The 17,852-nt window shown below is 35.3% G+C and overlaps 1 protein-coding gene across 1 annotated transcript; it reads left to right on the top strand.

Moving 5' to 3' along the window:
* The first annotated feature begins 444 nt into the window (after window positions 1-444).
* On the top strand, window positions 445-1,619 carry LOC123885926. Its single transcript, XM_045935263.1, has 2 exons — window positions 445-937; window positions 1,120-1,619. Exon 2 carries the CDS (start codon window positions 1,122-1,124, stop codon window positions 1,617-1,619), a length of 498 nt encoding a protein of 165 aa, XP_045791219.1. The 5' UTR covers window positions 445-937; window positions 1,120-1,121.
* Window positions 1,620-17,852: the final 16,233 nt, after the last annotated feature.

The raw sequence follows: 17,852 nt of genomic DNA, 5'->3' as shown, positions 1-17,852 counted from the left end.
TTAATTATCTTCCACTACCGATCTAGGATTCACCGGTAGTGGAATCCTAATAGTGTTATTATTTTTTTCATATTCCCACTTTTCACTACCGATCTAGGATTCACCGGTAGTGGAATCCTAATAGTGTTATTATATTTTTCATATTGTCATTTTCATTCCCAATTTTCATACGCGTTCAATCTCCCTCCCACTGCAAACTCTCCATTCTCAATCGTCCCAAGTTCTTCCAAATCGTCCCAAGTTCTTCAAATCAAACACTCCAATTTCCCAATCATTCTCCAATCTCTCCATTCTCCATTCTCCATTCTCCAATCTCTCCAATTTCATTCGGTTTCATTCTCCAAACCCTAGAATGCTTGAATCGCCTCCAAATTTCTTCGTTTTTATTCGGTAAAGGTATGAATAAATCAAACTTCCTCCAAATTTCATTCGTTTTCGTTTTCATTCATTTTCATTCTTGTTCATTCGTTTTCATTCGCTTGGGTTTTCATTCGTTTTCATTCACGTCGTTTTCGTGGGTCTGTGATGTTCATTTCTGTGTGGGTCTGTGTTTTTTTGTGTGGGTTTTCATTCTTCTTCTGCTTGATGGCTTGATGATGAGAATGTCAATATAAAAATACAAATTTGCATGAGATTTGGAAGTCTGTGTAGGTCTGTGTAGGTCACTTTAGCATGGGCAGGGGTCAATATTTATGGCCAATTGTATAAACATACAACTTGTTTTGATATTAACTAAGTTGTATAAACATATTTATAAAATTATCAATGCTTGTGCTGTGCAGGGGTTGCTGTGTTAGGCGGTGATTGCTGCTCCTGCGTTAGGCGGTGATTGCTGCTCCTGCGTGTTGCTTGTGCTGTGCAGGGGCTGGTGTTGCTCTTTTTTGGTGTTGTCATCTTTGTTTGAAGTTAGAAGGTTCAATCACGGTCTCATCTACAGGTACCGATTCTATTTCAAAACATAGAAGCTATAGGCTATGAATTTTTATTAAAATAGAATGCATAATCTAGTCATTCTGTTATAGGCTATGAATTTTTATTAAAATAGGGCGAGAGAATGTTTCGCAATAGTAACAACCTAGTCATTCCTTTAACTTAGAATGCATAAATTTCGAAACGTAGGTATGGACCGTAGTTGGATGAGAGCTAATCGATTAAGTACTGAGTACAGACATGGAGTGATGGAATTTCTACAGTTTGCGGAAAGTAATGCTGAACTAGAACGTCCTCCTCCTGAATTTCCTCCACTTTTTCTATGTCCGTGTATAAATTGTGCAAATAAAGAACCAAAACGTACTAAGAAAGAAATCATGAATCATCTAATTTGTGACGGGATTTGTCAAAATTATACACAATGGATATGGCACGGTGAAGTAGTTGCAACGCCAAGTGTGTCCCATAGAGAAAGTGGTAGTGTGGATATCGATGATCGACTGGAAGACATGATGCGTGATATTGGAGAAGATTCGTTTAAGAGGGCGCATGTGTATGAAACTTTATGCAGTGACAAGGATGAACCATTGTATCCGGGATGCACAAATTTTACCCGTTTGTCTGCGGTGTTAAAATTGTTTAATTTGAAAGCAAAAAATGGGTGGACCGACATAGCAAACCATGGGTAAGTTTGTATGAATTTGTGTATTTTTTTAATACTTATTTATTTTTTATAACTCATAGTTATTAACAATATAATACTGTTCTTCCACGCACGCGTACAGAGGACATTGGCAGTTGATAATACTTTGTCCAAAGATAAATACCGTGGTTGTTATTTGTTCACTACATTGGAAACTTAATCCAATAATGGAGAAAATTGTTTCAAGGTAATTAAGTTTATACTTTAGGGGTTTTGGTTATATACTATAAACATAAATTATTACAAATTTTATATGATTTTATGCGGCTTTTTTTTCTTATGAATTAGTGTTTTTACGGTTGATCAAATGGCGAATGGCAATAGAAAGAACAATACCGTATGGCTTTATCCACAAGTAAGTGTGGTATTCTAACTTTATATATATTTACTTTTTTGATAAGTAAGTGTGGTATTTTTTGATCAAATGTTACTATATATAATTTGTAGGCGAGGAAACAATATAATTCAAATGACTGTGGATACTATGTAATGAAAAATATGTTGGACATTGTCACTGCTAAGATAACTGATTCTTGGATGGAGGTAATAATTTTTATTTTTTATACATCAATAATTTTTTATAACCGAGTCAAGAATAGTTTTATATTATTATTTACTTATTGTAGGTATTTAATGACCCAAAAGAGTTAACAGCTGAGGAGATGTATGAATTGCGATTACGTTGGTCAACATATTTTTTGGAGTTATTGGAGGGTTAAGATTTATCTGGTGAGTTATAGAATAGTTAATTATTTGAACTTTGTTTTTGCAAATTGGTCTATTCAATACATTGCAGCAATTTTAGTTTACACTTGTTTATTTGAACTTTGTTTCTGTCAAATTTGAGATTCTGCAGGGTGATGAATTGGTTATTAGCTTTAGTTTGAGTCTTGGAAGCAGATCAGGTGATGGAATTGGTATTTTGGCTCGGATGTGCATCTCACTGTTTTGGACTGTTTATTTTGGACTATTTTAGGATGGTTTTATGAAGGAATTGGTATTAGAATTGGTATTTTTGTGATGGAATTGGTATTTTATGAAGGATTGGTATTTTAGAATTGGTATTTTAGGAATTGGTATTTTACGATTGGTATTTTAGGAATTGGTATTTTAGGACTGTTTATCAGGTGATGGAATTTTATGATGCTGTTGCTGAGAATCATAGTTTAACTGCACATGAATTGTTTGATGGAAATGATCTTGCTACTTTCTTATCTAATTTGCATCAAGATGTTGGAAATTTAAAGGCAATTGTTGTGTGGTTATTGGTTGCTAGTGCAACTGATTTTTAACATATAGCTTTAGCACTAGCAGCAATGGCTCATTCTTTGGGGTCTGTGATGAAATTTGGTCATGTTACAAAACTACACACCACTACTAATATGCAGGCACAGGATATTTGTAATTTGGTCATGTTACAAAACTAACATACCACTACTGATATTTACAAATACCGGTAGTGGAATCCCAGATTCTAAAAAAAAAAAAAATGAAAACCATACATACCACTACCGGTATTTGTAAATACCGGTAGTGGAATCCCAGATTCTAAAAAAAAAAAAATGAAAACTATACATACCACTACCGGTATTTACAAATACCGGTAGTGGAATCCCAGACTCTAAAAAAAAAAAAAATGAAAACCATACATACCACTACCGGTATTTGTAAATACCGGTAGTGGAATCCCAGACTCTAAAAAAAAAAAATGAAAACTATACATACCACTACCGGTATTTACAAATACCGGTAGTGGAATCCCAGACTCTAAAAAAAAAAAAATGAAAACCATACATACCACTACGGATATTGAAAATACCCGTAGTGGAATCTCATACATACCACTACCGGTATTTGTAAAAACCGTCGTGGAATCCTCATAAATTTAATTAATAATACAGTAGAAACCTGACATACCACGACGGGTATAAAAAGACCCGTCGTGGAAAGTATTGACTTACAACGACGAGTGTGTTTACTACCGGCCGCGGCCAGTAGTGGAATCCCTATTTGGCCGGTAGTGGAATCCCCTTTCTGCACTAGTGGTACACTCCAAACTCACCATGAAGGAACAAGTCGTGTCAAGGAAACAAGAATTGACATTGGTGTTAGAAAATTTGAGCTATTTGAAATGAAGGAAGATGAATCAATTGATCAAATGTATGGAAGATTCACAATTATCATAAATGAACTTAACTCATTAGGGAAGAAATTCTCTATACATGAAAGAGTGAGAAAAGTGCTTAGATGTTTACCAAAGAGTTGGAGACACATAGTAACAGCAATCACAGAATCAAAAGATCTCACTGAGGTTAAATTAGAAGATCTCATTGGATCTTTAAAAGCTCATGAGTCCATTCTCCAGGAAGACAAACCTATGAAAAACAAGATGATTGCATTAGATTCACAGACTAAAGAACGTTCTAAGAACAAAGAAGCAGTGGAGGAAGACAACAAGTTTCTTCAAGAAGATGATGAAGAAGAGTTAGCATTTTTATCCAGAAGGATACAAAAGCTAATGATGAGAAGAAATCAGATTAAGAAGAACTTTCCACCAAGAAGAAATGGATCTAAACCAGAAGTAGATATCAGCAAAATACAATGCTATGGATGCAACCAATTTGGACACTACAAGAATGAATGTCCTAAACAAAAGAACTCTCCTTACAAATCCATGATGGCAACCTGGGATGAGTTAGATGAAGTACAAGAAGCAGAAGAAGAACAAGAAGCTAATGTATGTCTCATGACAAATGCAAACATTGAAGAGGTAACTCTAGATCCTTGTTCATCTTGTCAAAAAACTGAACATCTCTTTGATAATCTTTTATATGACTCTCAAATTCTAAATTCTAAAAATGGTCAACTTAGAGATGAAGTCACTAAGTTAACTAAAGAAAGAGATGAATATAAATCTGATAATGATATAATGAAACAAATAATCAAAAATATGCAACTTGCACATGATGGACTTTCTAAGCAAATTAAAGAACTTAGAGACAATAATAAAATGAAAGAATGTTCTATGATTCAAAAAGAGAATATCACTTTAAAACAAAAAGTGTCTAAACTTGAAAAAGATTTAACAAAGTTTGTCAGCACCACAGAAACTTTTGAAAATATATTAGGATCACAAGGTAATTCATATAATAGAACTGGATTGGGATACAAACCTTTTCAAAATAAGAAACTAATTGAAAATGTTTTTGTTCCTCATAAAGAAAAAAGATTTCAAAAATATAAATGCTCATTCTGTCACAAGGATGGACATCTTGAACCATTTTGTTTTAAAAAGAAATCTCTTTATAGATCAGAACATTCTCAGAACAATCTAAAAAGAAATTTTTATTCAAAACCTCCTTATAAGAGATCATCTTATCAATATAAGAAGATGCCTTATAAGAGTACTAACCTTCAAGGACCCAAAAAATTATGGGTACCTAAGAATTTATTAAATTCAAATACAGGAATGTCATCTAGCAATGAAGAAAAAGCCTTGGTACTTGGACAGTGGTTGCTCAAGACATATGACAGGAGATAGACAAAGCTTTCTTTCATTTGACAAGAAGGAAGGAGGAACAGTTACCTTTGGAAACAATGAAAAAGCAAGTATAAAAGGTAAAGGTACTATTGGTAAGAATAATTCTGCAAAAATTGAAAATGTTCACTATGTAGAAGGACTTAAACATAACTTAATTAGCATTAGTCAATTATGTGACAATGGTCTTGAAGTTATTTTTAGATCTCATACTTGTGAAATAAAACAATCTGACAAAACTCTTTTCTATGGATCAAGAATAAAGAATGTATATGTCATATACTTAGATGAACTGCCTACTGAATCCTGCTTTGTTTCTCTTGAAAAAGACAAATGGATTTGGCATAAAAGGGCTGGACATATAAGTATGAAGACAATGTCAAAACTCTCTAAACTTGATCTAGTTAGAGGCTTACCTGATATTAGTTTTGACCTAGATAAAGTGTGTGAATCTTGTGCAAAGGGTAAACAAGTTAAAAGTAGTTTTAAACCAAAAGATTTTGTTTCAACAAAAAGACCTCTTGAACTACTTCACATAGATTTATTTGGACCTGTCAAAACTACTAGTCTTGGTGGCAAAAATTATGGTTTTGTCATAGTTGATGACTTTTCAAGGTTCACTTGGGTGTTATTTTTAAAACATAAAGATGAATCTTTTGAAGCTTTTAAAACATTCTGTTTACAAGTTCAAAATGAGAAAGGTTCCAATATTGTCTCTATAAGAAGTGATCATGGAGGAGAATTTGAAAACTCTCACTTTGAATCATTCCTAAACAATAATGGTATATCTCATAATTTTTCTTGTCCAAGAACTCCTCAACAAAATGGAGTTGTTGAAAGGAAAAATAGAACTTTACAAGAGATGGCAAGAACTATGATAAATGAATCAAATGTTGAAAAATATTTTTGGGCTGAAGCCATCAATACTTCTTGCTACATCTTGAACAGGGTTACCATAAGAAAAATTTTGGATAAGACACCCTATGAACTTTGGAAAGGAATTAAACCAAATATTTCCTACTTTCATATTTTTGGATGTTATTGTTACATTTTGAATATCAGAGACAACTTAGGTAAGTTTGATTCCAAATCAGATAAGGGAATATTCTTAGGTTACTCTCTAACCTCAAAAGCTTATAGAATATACAATTTGAAAACACAAGCTCTAGAAGAAAGCATGCATGTCAAGTTTGATGAATATGAAGATATATCATATACCAACACCTTTAATGATGAAGAAGAAGTAAGGAATGAACAAAGTAATGATGAGAATCAAGAACCTACAGCTCAAGGACCTCCAAAGACTTGGAGAACTGTTGGTTATCATCCACCAGAACAAATTATAGGAAATACTGAAGATGGTGTAAGAACTAGAAGGGCTTTACTAAACAAGGAGAATAATCTGGCAATGATCTCTCAGATAGAACCAAGATCAATAAATGAAGCTATCACTGATGAATCTTGGACTGAAGCCATGAAAGAAGAACTCCTGCAATTTGAAAAGAGTGAGGTTTGGAATCTAGTACCACTTCCACAAAATCACTCAATCATTGGAACAAGGTGGGTCTTCAGAAACAAACTTGATGAAAATGGTAAGGTAATAAGAAATAAAGCAAGACTTGTAGCTCAAGGATATAATCAACAAGAAGGTATTGATTATGATGAGACTTTTGCTCCAGTAGCTAGATTAGAAGCCATTAGAATTTTACTTGCATATGCCTCACACAAATGTTTTAAACTTTTTCAAATGGATGTAAAAAGTGCTTTTTTAAATGGTTTTTTAAATGAAGAAGTTTATGTACATCAACCTCCTGGGTTTATTGATCAACAAAAACCTAATCATGTTTTTAAATTAACCAAAGCTCTTTATGGACTAAAACAAGCTCCAAGAGCTTGGTATGAAAGATTAAGCTCATTTTTACTTGAAAATGGTTTTTCTAGAGGAAAAATTGACACTACACTTTTTAGAAAAATTGATAAACATGATTTACTTATTGTACAAGTATATGTTGATGATATTATATTTGGTGCTACTAATGAAAAGTTATGTGAAGAATTTTCTGAACTTATGCAAAGTGAATTTGAGATGAGCATGATGGGAGAACTTAGTTTCTTTCTTGGCTTACAAGTCAAGCAACATGAAAATGGAATTTTCACCAGTCAAGAAAAATATATAAAGGATCTTCTCAAGAAATACAAGATGAATGAGGCCAAGATAATGTCAACACCAATGCATCCATCAACAAGCTTGGACAAAGATGAAAAAGGAAAAGATGTATCTGAAAAGGAATATAGGGGAATGATTGGATCACTCCTATATTTAACTGCAAGTAGACCAGACATTGTCTTCTCAGTAGGTCTATGTGCTAGATTTCAAACATCACCAAAGGAATCTCACCTAACTGCAGTAAAAAGGATCTTCAGATATCTAGTTGGTACACCAGATGTTGGTCTTTGGTACCAAAATAAATCACATTTTGAGTTAAAAGCATTTTGTGATGCTGATTATGCTGGTGACAAAGTTGAGAGAAAAAGCACCAGTGGAGCATGTCAATTTCTTGGAGAAGCTCTTGTAAGTTGGTGTTGCAGAAAACAAAACACCATAGCACTTTCAACAACTGAAGCAGAGTATGTATCTGCAGCAACTTGTTGTTCTCAGGTAATATGGATCAAGAATCAACTTGAAGACTTCTCATTAAGGTACACAAAAATCAAAATCTTATGTGATAACACTAGTGCTATTAATTTATCAAAAAACCCCATTCAGCATTCTAGATCAAAACATATTGAAATCAAACATCACTTTATTCGTGATCATGTCAACAAAAATGATGTTGAATTAGTTTTTATTGATACTGAAAATCAGTTAGCTGATATTTTTACTAAGCCATTAGTTGAGGAACGTTTCAATTTTATCAAAGAAAAATTGAAAATCATCAAAAATCCAAACAAAGTGTGAAAAATTAAATTTTCAAACGATCTGAGAACGTTCTCAAATCTGGGCATAAGGAAATATTTGAATTCTTTTTCAAACGGTCTCTTCCTTGGTTTTAGCCTTCTTTAATTAATGATAAGCATTAAAGAAGATATTTTTACCTTCTCCTCATTGGCTTAACACGATTGATCTCTCTCTCTCTCTCCTTTTTTTCTTTTCTAAAATCAAGTACAACCAACTATTCATCTCTTCAATCAAGTACACCTAGTCTACTAACACTCTTCCTCCTTCCCAAGCTTCCACCTCTTTTTATACTCACCTAAACTCATCATTTCATCACATCATCTTCATCAAATTATTTCTTCTTTGTTTCTTCTAAAAATGGCACGAACAAAAAATCCAGGAAGAAGAGCTCCATTTCCACCATTACCCTCATCCTCATCAAACTCTTCATCTTCATCAGATACCTCTGATTCCTCAAACCCTCAAACCTTTGATCAATCAAATTTTTATGATCCAAATGAACCCTTAGATCTTCAACCTCTTTCTCAAATTTTCCCACCGAAATTAATTGAACCTCCTGCACAATCAATTAATGAACCTCCTGCTGAACCAACTGATGTACCTTCTGAGAACGATCCCTCAGAAGAAGAAACCATTCAACTTACCCAGAAACCTAACCCTAAAATTGATGGTACCACCACTCCTAAACCTACCATTGTTGTACCAAGTCAAGCTGAAACTCCACCAATCATTTTCAAATCTAAGAAAGCCAAATCCTATGATTCTTCAAAAATCAGAAGATCATCTCGTATTATGTCTGGAATTGGTACAGGAAAGAAACCTGTTGTTGACAACACTGTTCACACCATTCATGATTCAGATTCTGACAAAACCATCTCAGATTCAGAACTTGAAAAAATTATACTTGAACCTCTCACCTCATCAAAATCAGTTCCAGCAAAACACTCACCTGTTTCTGTCAAGAAAATTTCTGCTACTGCTGTCAAAGCTCCTAAGAAAAAGAGCTTACCTAAAAGGAAAAGACCTCAAGGAGAGCTGCTTGAAGTACCACTCATTCATCAAGAAGACGAAGCTAAGTTTGATCAATATTGGAAAACCAAACCTGTTGCTTCTGGAAGAGTTTATGATTTTGAAGAAATTGCTAAGGGAGGAGTAGACTTGCTAAAGTTTGTGGAACCACAAGGATGGACAAAATTTTTCCAGATGAAAGATACCACAATGCCTCTACTAGTACAAGCATTCTATTTCAATGCCAAGATACATCCTGACAAAGATTTGATCATCTCCAACATCAAGGGAGTCGAAATCCATGTTACAGCAGACTCAATTAGTAAGTTACTTGAAGTGAAGAGAAATGGAGAAACCTTGTATGGAAAAGACTGGTATGCTGCTCAGAACATAAGCAAAGATGATCTAATTGTTGAGATGTTCACTGCTGAAGGAGCTTACAAGGAGCAACCACCATCATCTATGCTGAAGAAGGAATTCAAAATCTTCCACAACATGTGTCAACATTCCATTTTTCCTAGGACAGGAAGTAAAGATAAGGTAACTGATAATGATCTACTAGTCATGTATCATCTATCTAAAGGTATTCCACTAGATTTACCTTATTTGATTCTTCAACACATGATAACAATTGCAAATTCTGGAATCAAAAAGATAGCTTTACCTTATGGAATGTTACTCACTAGGATTTTTAGAGATAACCATGTGGATGAGTCTAAACAACTCTTTGATAATCAATGGTTTACTTTTGGAACAAAAAATCTGAGTCACATGAAAAAGGAAATCACTCCTGGCAACACCTCTACTGATACTGGAAACAAAAGGAAGAGAATTGATCCTGATAACAATTTGGATATGCTTGCTAAAGCATCTGGAGAACAATCTGAGAATGTTCTCCCAACTGGTGAAAATGTGGATATTCACACCACCATCTCTGATACACAGCCAATCAATTTGAATACATCATTGAATTTAGGACCAACTTTCTCAAATGAAGTAGAAACTTCATCTCAACAAGCTGGAAAGATTCTCCAAGGGTTTCATTCTACAACTGCTCCATTCAATACCTCTGTGTTTTCACCACTTATGTCATCATCTCATGGAAGCCTGCAATCCATGTTTAGCACTGATTTTGTAAGGAATTTAATGACTTCCAACAGCCCTGATCCATCACAAATACCTGTTCCCATCTTCTCTGCTGGTACACTACCATCTTTACCAAATTCTTTTGCAACTTTGGACTCTTTTTGCTCCTCTGCAAATGCTGCTGCTGCTGCTACTTGGTCTATGCCTGCTGGTTTTGAAGGAAATTTTCAACATGAGGCTGGTACTTCCACTGATCCCAGGCCTCCCAAACGTACAAAGCTTGAAAAGAGAATGTCTCAGATGAGAAAGGATTTAACTCAGCTGATGAGAGGCATGTCAATGCAAAATGACATGTTAATGTATATTATGCTTGAGTTTCAGATCATGAGAAACTGGTTAAATGAGTGTGTTTGTACTCCTCTTCAGATTGTTCCACCACCTCCCAATCCACCACCACCTGTTGAGCCATTCCCACAACCTGAAAACTCCACATCCTCTGATGATTCCAGCCCCACCATTCCTGAATAAACTTCTGCTGCAACCCTCTTTTTTCTACCCTTTTCAATGATGACAAAGGGGGAGAATGATTTGAGAAAATGAGGGGGAGATTGAACTTGTCTTTTTGAATGCTTAATCATGTTTTAATTTACCTGTTTAGAGGATTAGATATTTTGGGAAGTTCCTTTTGCTGCTATAAGAACTTCTCCTACTATGTTGTTATTTTCTAAACTAGGATTTGTGTTTTAACTTTTGCTTGAATCATCATGTGTTAATCATGAACTAGAAATCATGTTGGATTCTCACTTTGTGAGCTTGATGATTAATGAAATCTATTTTGATTCATATTATGTGTTTTTGCTCAATTCTTTATGCTTAAGCAATTATGAAAATTGGATGCTTGAATTGAGGGGGAGCTTGAAAATTAAAACACTAAACAATTTATTTATGTTTACTAAATTGATTATATCAGAATCCCATTTTTAAAACATAATTCAAGAAGTTTGTCATCATCAAAAAGGGGGAGATTGTTGAGGCAAAATGCAAAATCCCAAATTTGATGTTTTAAAGATAACAAACATCTTAATTATATTTTAAATGTAATTCTGATCTCATTGTTATCTAACAAGTGCTCTTGAGTGTTTTAATTAGTCAGGAAAAATTAAGCTTCTAATCTCAATGATATTCATTATGTTTTGGCAAAAAGAGAAGCTTCAGGATCAGTCTGAGAATGATCTCTGGTTTAAATGCAACATTCTCCTCATGAACAAGAATAAATGCAAAAGCACTTATTTCATTAAGTCAACCATATACAAGACAAAGAAGCACTTTATCTTGGTTTTAACTCACAAGATCACAACAGTTCATGAACATTTAAGGCAAGGAATAAGTTGGAAAGAAAGTGACTTTCCTCTTTAGACAAAGTTAATGATCAAGCATGTGCAACATGATAATTTCTCAAGGCATCATCTAATCAGGTGTATCAAGAATATTTGGACAAGAATTACATAGACCAATAAGGATGAGACAACACACATTCAACTCATAGTTGTCATGTACCTTCAATGTCATTATTTAATGAACATTCTCCAAGAGATTAATTTTTAATCAAGAAAAGGAAGTACATGGAAAGGACAAGTGAATAGTTATGCAAGGACATCACAGCTGCATTCCCTTCACACTACAGCTGGCCACAGTTCTGCATCATTCTCCATTTGAAGATCAAGTGCAAAATTCGCCTAGATTGGAGAACGATCTCAGAATGATGCTGAGAATGACTGTCCTTTGCTTTTGAAGTTGCAAGCTCATCTACAGCTGGCCAAAACGTGCCTAAATGATCTATAACGGATATACTTGGTGAGGAAGCAATGAACAACTATCTACAGCCCATTGCAAGCTGTCATTTTGGCCCTTTTAAGTGAAAATATGAAGAACAGCAGGGAGAACGTTCTGAGAAAGATCAGTTTGAGCTTATCCACTTAACAATTCAGCATGAGCTGTCCATTTTGAATCAACTAGCCGTTGGAGGACTTCCTTTGGGACCAAGGAACTGAAGACTCAAGGTTCAACTATAAAAGGAAGGCTTTGGCAACATTGAAGAGCAAGAGTTTAAGCTACAACAATCAATCTACTTGTCTTTGTGATACAAGTTTTTCAAGCTCTTCTTTGAAGATCTCTTTCACTCCATATATTGTAATATCATACTAGGATCAGTATCCACTTTGAGTGAACAAAGAGAGATTTTATTGTAACTAGCTTTTCAACTTAGTTTGAGTGAGAAGGCTTTAAGATCCAAACCATTATCAAATTGTAAAGATTGGCTCAAGTCAATACGTAACTATTGATTGAGTGACACCTCATAGAGTCTAGGAAAGACTTAGGTAGATCAAGCAAGTGAAGCTTGGAAGATTGTGATCTTGGATTAGATCAAAGAAGAAGTGTATCTTGAGATCGGTAGAATCTCTTAGTGGACAATCTCACAGGAGCGTGGGGACTGGAGTAGCCCATACTATTAAGGGGTGAACCAGGATAAAATTATTGTGTCTCTTCTCTCCTTTAAACTCATATTAATTTTATGCAAACACTAACACACACAAATCACTTATTGTTTTTGTTTGCAGCTCAGAGATCGTTCTAAGATCATTCTCCTAACTTACATTATTTATTCTGAGATCATTCTAACGTATGTTTTGATATCTAATTTTTAAAAGGACAATTTTTAAAGGTTCACAATTCAAACCCCCCTTTCTTGTGAAAAACTTTGCTACTTCATTCACCTTGCCCTAGTAATAGGAAAATATCCATAGCGGATGGGACCCTTTTAACTGTAGCAGGTCAGGGGGGTGTCCGGATTAACTCATCCATAACCCTTAACAATGTCCTTCATATTCCAAAATTGTCTACTAGCCTAATCTCCATACAAAAACTCACAAAAGACCTGTCATGTAATGTTATCTTTTATAACAACTCTTGTGTTTTTCAGGACCAACAGTCGGGGAGGACGATTGGCTATGCTAGAGAATGGAATGGTCTTTACTACTTGGATAACCAAGATTCAAGCCCAAAGTTACTCAACAACAACAACTCTTTCTTTTCAGAATCAATAAAGACCAACAGGGAGAAGGTTCTCTTGTACCACTGTCGCCTGGGTCATCCAACATTTAGAGTCATTAAGCAGTTATTTCCATTGTTTTTTAAATCAATAGATGTTGAGAGTTTTCATTGTGAGGTGTGTGAGCTTGCTAAACACAAGCGTGTACCTTTTTCAGTTAGTAATAAAATGAGTACTTTTCCGTTTTATTTAGTTCATACAGATGTGTGGGGTCCCTCAAATGTTCCAAATATATCGGGTACACGATGGTTTGTAACCTTTATTGATGATTGTACTCGGGTTACTTGGGTCTATTTACTTAAACAAAAATCTGAAGTTAGTTCTGTGTTTCTCCAATATTTCTCCATGGTTAAAAATCAGTTTGGTGTGAGCATTAAACGAATTCGATCGATAATGCCAAAGATTACTTTAATCACGGCGTCAATTCGTTTTGTCAAAAAGAAGGCATAATTCATGAGCCGTCATGTGTTAAAACACCCCAACAAAATGGGATCGCTGAGAGGAAAAATGGACACTTGTTAGATCAAACGCGTGCTATGTTATTCCAAAATAAAGTTCCCAAGAAATATTGGGGAGAAGCGGTTTTAACTGCAACATATCTCATAAATCGTTTACCATCCAGTGTTCTTGCCTCTAAAACTCCTATGGAGGTTTTATCCTCATTTTATCCCGATGTGTCCACCTCTTGTAATCTCATTCCTAGAATATTTGGGTGTAAGTCGTTCGTCCATATCCATAGTGATGGTAGAGGGAAACTTGATCCTAGAGCCTTAAAGTGTGTCTTTATAGGGTATTCTTCCACCCAAAAGGGTTACAAATGTTATCATCCACCGTCTCATAAATTCTTTGTCTCCCGAGATGTCACCTTCCATGAACATGAAAGTTACTTCATTCAAACTCATCTTCAGGGGGAGAGCACAAGTAAGGAAGATGAGTCTCTTATACTCCCTGACCTTAATTTCGGGCCAGAAGTTGAGGCTGAAACTAGAGGTGACAATGTTGAGACTGAAATTGATCTTGAAAATATTGAAACTAAAGTTGACAATGTTGAGACTGAAATTGATTCTGAGAAAGATGGAAATGTTGGTGTTGATGTGAGATTTGGGAAGAATTTAGTATACACAAGAAAAAAGACCATTCCTGAATCTACTCATATCCATGAGTCCGATCCAACATTACATGAGGTAACTTACCTTGACCCTTCAAACTCTAGTGATTCAATTTCAGAATTTTCTCATACCCAGGAACCAGAATCTAGCTCAACCATACAAAGGGAACCAAAATCCATTCTGATAAAACATAAAAACCCAAAATCCACAGAAATAACACCAGTAGACTCTAAAGATTTACATCTCCCAATTGCCCATAGGAAAAATACTAGAACCTGCACCAACAAGCCACTTTACCCTCTATCCAATTACCTATGCTTTGAACAATTATCACCTACTCATAAAGCCTTCCTCACAAATCTAAACACTACCACAATACCTACCTCCTTATCTGAGGCATTGTCTGACAGGAGATGGAAACAAGCCATGGATTTGGAAATGGAGGCACTTGATAAGAACAATACTTGGAAATTGGTTTCTCTACCAAATGGAAAGAAACCTGTAGGGTGCAAATGGGTATACACTGTAAAATACAAGGCTGATGGATCTATTGAGAGGTACAAGGCAAGATTGGTAGCCAAAGGGTTCACTCAGACTTATGGAATAGATTACTCAGAGACATTTGCTCCAGTTGCAAAAATGAATACTGTTAGGGTGATATTGTCTTTAGCAGCTAATTACAATTGGGACTTGCAACAATTTGATGTAAAAAATGCTTTCCTTCATGGAGAACTTGAAGAATAGATCTACATGGATGTACCCCCCGGATATCATGAAGATATTGCTGCCAACACCGTATGCAAGTTAACAAAGGCTTTATATGGGCTAAAGCAATCACCACGAGCTTGGTTTGGAAGATTCACTAAAGTTATGGTTGGTTTGGGCTTCAAACAAAGTCAAGGAGACCATACTTTATTTGTCAAACACTCTGAGTCAAGGGGAGTCACAGTGTTATTGGTGTATGTGGACGACATTATAGTAACAGGTGATGATGAAGAAGAGCAACAAATGCTAAGTCAACACTTAGCCAAGGAATTTGAGATCAAGTCCTTGGGAAAATTGAAGTATTTTCTGGGAATAGAAGTGGCTCATTCTAGGAAAGGGATTTTCATATCCCAACAGAAATACATTACTGATCTTCTGCAAGAGACTGGCAAGACAGCATGCAAGCCTGCATGTACACCAATTGATCCAAATGTAAAGTTGGGGAATGCAGAAGAAGATATTGCGGTTAATAAGGAAATGTATCAAAGGTTGGTCGGCAAACTGATATACCTATCACATACTAGACCGGATGTTGCTTTTGTTGTAAGCTTATTGAGCCAATTCATGCACCAACCAAAGGAGATTCATCTACAAGCTGCACTCCGAATTGTTCGATATTTGAAAGGAACCCCGGGTAGAGGGATTTTGTTTGAACGAAATGGAAGTGTGGAACTTGAAGCATATACTGATGCTGACTATGCAGGGTCAATTGTGGATAGAAGATCAACTACAGGATATTGCACTTTCTTAGGAGGGAATCTTGTGACTTGGAAGAGTAAAAAACAAAGTGTGGTATCTAGATCTAGTGCTGAAGCAGAGTTCAGGTCAATGGCACAAGGAATATGTGAATTATTATGGCTAAAAGGCATCTTGGAAGACTTGAGGATAAAGAGTAATGAACCAATGAAACTCTACTGTGATAATAAATCTGCTATTAGCATAGCCCATAATCCAGTGCAGCATGATAGGACCAAACATATTGAAGTTGACAGACACTTCATCAAAGAAAAATTAGATAGTGGTCTAATTTGCACTCCATATGTCTCTTCCCAAGGCAACCTTGCAGATCTTCAAACTAAGGGGCTGAACAACAATAACTTTGAAAGAATTGTTTCCAAGCTGGGAATGATCGATATTCATTCACCAGCTTGAGGGGATATTCATTCACCAGCTTGAGGGGGAGTGTTGTAAATAGATAGTAAATATTTTATTACTAGAAGCAATCTTTTATTTTTATTAATAATATGTATTCGGCCCATGAGCCCATTAGGTTAGAATAGCCTATATAAACACATTAGTGATTGTACATTATTCAATAACTTGAAATATAATAATATTCAGTTTTCACAGATATAAAGACTTGGTTAAAGATGATTAATAGGTTCTAACCAAGTCTGTTGTAATTAGAGAGTTAGTTTCTCATTATTAGTGAATTAGTTATAAGGATGTAATTATTGGGGAGTCCGGGGGAGCTCGGGAGAAACAATGGGTCAATGTTCTAGGACCACACAAGAGAGGAAAATTTCTCAACGCACACACCCACTTTCTCCCCCACTCCCCAAAAAATTCGGAAAACGTTTTCCGAATTTTTTATAGTGTAAATTTTACACTAAAAAATAGTTCGGAACGTATTTTCCGAATTTTTTTAGGTGCGCTAGGGAGTGGGGGAGAAATGTTGAGGTGCGTTGAGAAATTTTCACAAGAGAGGGAAACGCCACATCCCAACCCAAAACCTTAAGGTATTAGGTTAATGGGTCACCTCTCTTATAAACCCAACATTCTTCCCATACATAGTCGATGTGGGACTTAACCACTCACACTTGAAACCCAACAGTAATCCCCTGTTGTTATTACAGTCTTATTGTAGGCCTCTCTCTAGGTATTTAATAGATCTCTCTTGTAATGATACAATTAATAAATCATTTTCACAGTTTCATTCTTTCAATCTTATCTTGTTCTAAAAACAATAAATGTTGACCAAAAGAATAAAGAACAACCAATTAGATTTAAAGTACTACCCTCTTAACAGAAGCTTGAGTGAGAGAGTGTTTCTTCTACATCAAGCAGAAACAACTCCCTTTATGTTCAAGACTGTAATTTATGTTAGGGATTTGCTACCTCCATTAGATTGTGGAGATTATACCGATCACATTCAAAAATAGGTTTTGCATGAAGACAAAATTGATGTTCGTTCGCCATAATGTTCTTGGTCATTCACAAAGGGTGGTGCTTTTGATGAAGTGTAGTCACGAAGACAAAATTGATGTTCGCTTTTGTTGGAATTTGGCGGCGTGCTATTGCATGTTGATGTGTGTCGCCTTGCCATGGCAGAATGTTTACTCCTCCATCTCAAATAGCAGTAGCAAGAGAGTTTTTTTCAACTCCAAATCAACTTCACCATTGTAATTTGTTCAGTAGAAAAGAAGATTATTCTACTCTTGTTAAAGGACAATATACTTGTTACTAGGAATTAGGGTATTACCACTGCGGGACAATATACTTGTTCAGTAGAGAAAAAGAGTATATTTATTTAGCATAATTTGAACATATCACTATTAATTTGCGATTTGCTACCAGTATAATGTATTGTCTAGTAGCAGCTATAGTGACAGTGCGTGTATCAGAATTTGAATAAATCGTTATTT

The sequence above is a fragment of the Trifolium pratense genome, linkage group LG5 (genome assembly GCF_020283565.1).
Source record: "Trifolium pratense cultivar HEN17-A07 linkage group LG5, ARS_RC_1.1, whole genome shotgun sequence".
Lineage (NCBI taxonomy): Eukaryota > Viridiplantae > Streptophyta > Magnoliopsida > Fabales > Fabaceae > Trifolium > Trifolium pratense.
This window is presented reverse-complemented; position numbering and strand designations above follow the sequence as displayed.

Excerpts from the sequence above, each read along its gene's own strand:
- LOC123885926 (XM_045935263.1), top strand. The coding sequence starts at position 1,122 with ATGGACCGTAGTTGGATGAGAGCTAATCGATTAAGTACTGAGTACAGA.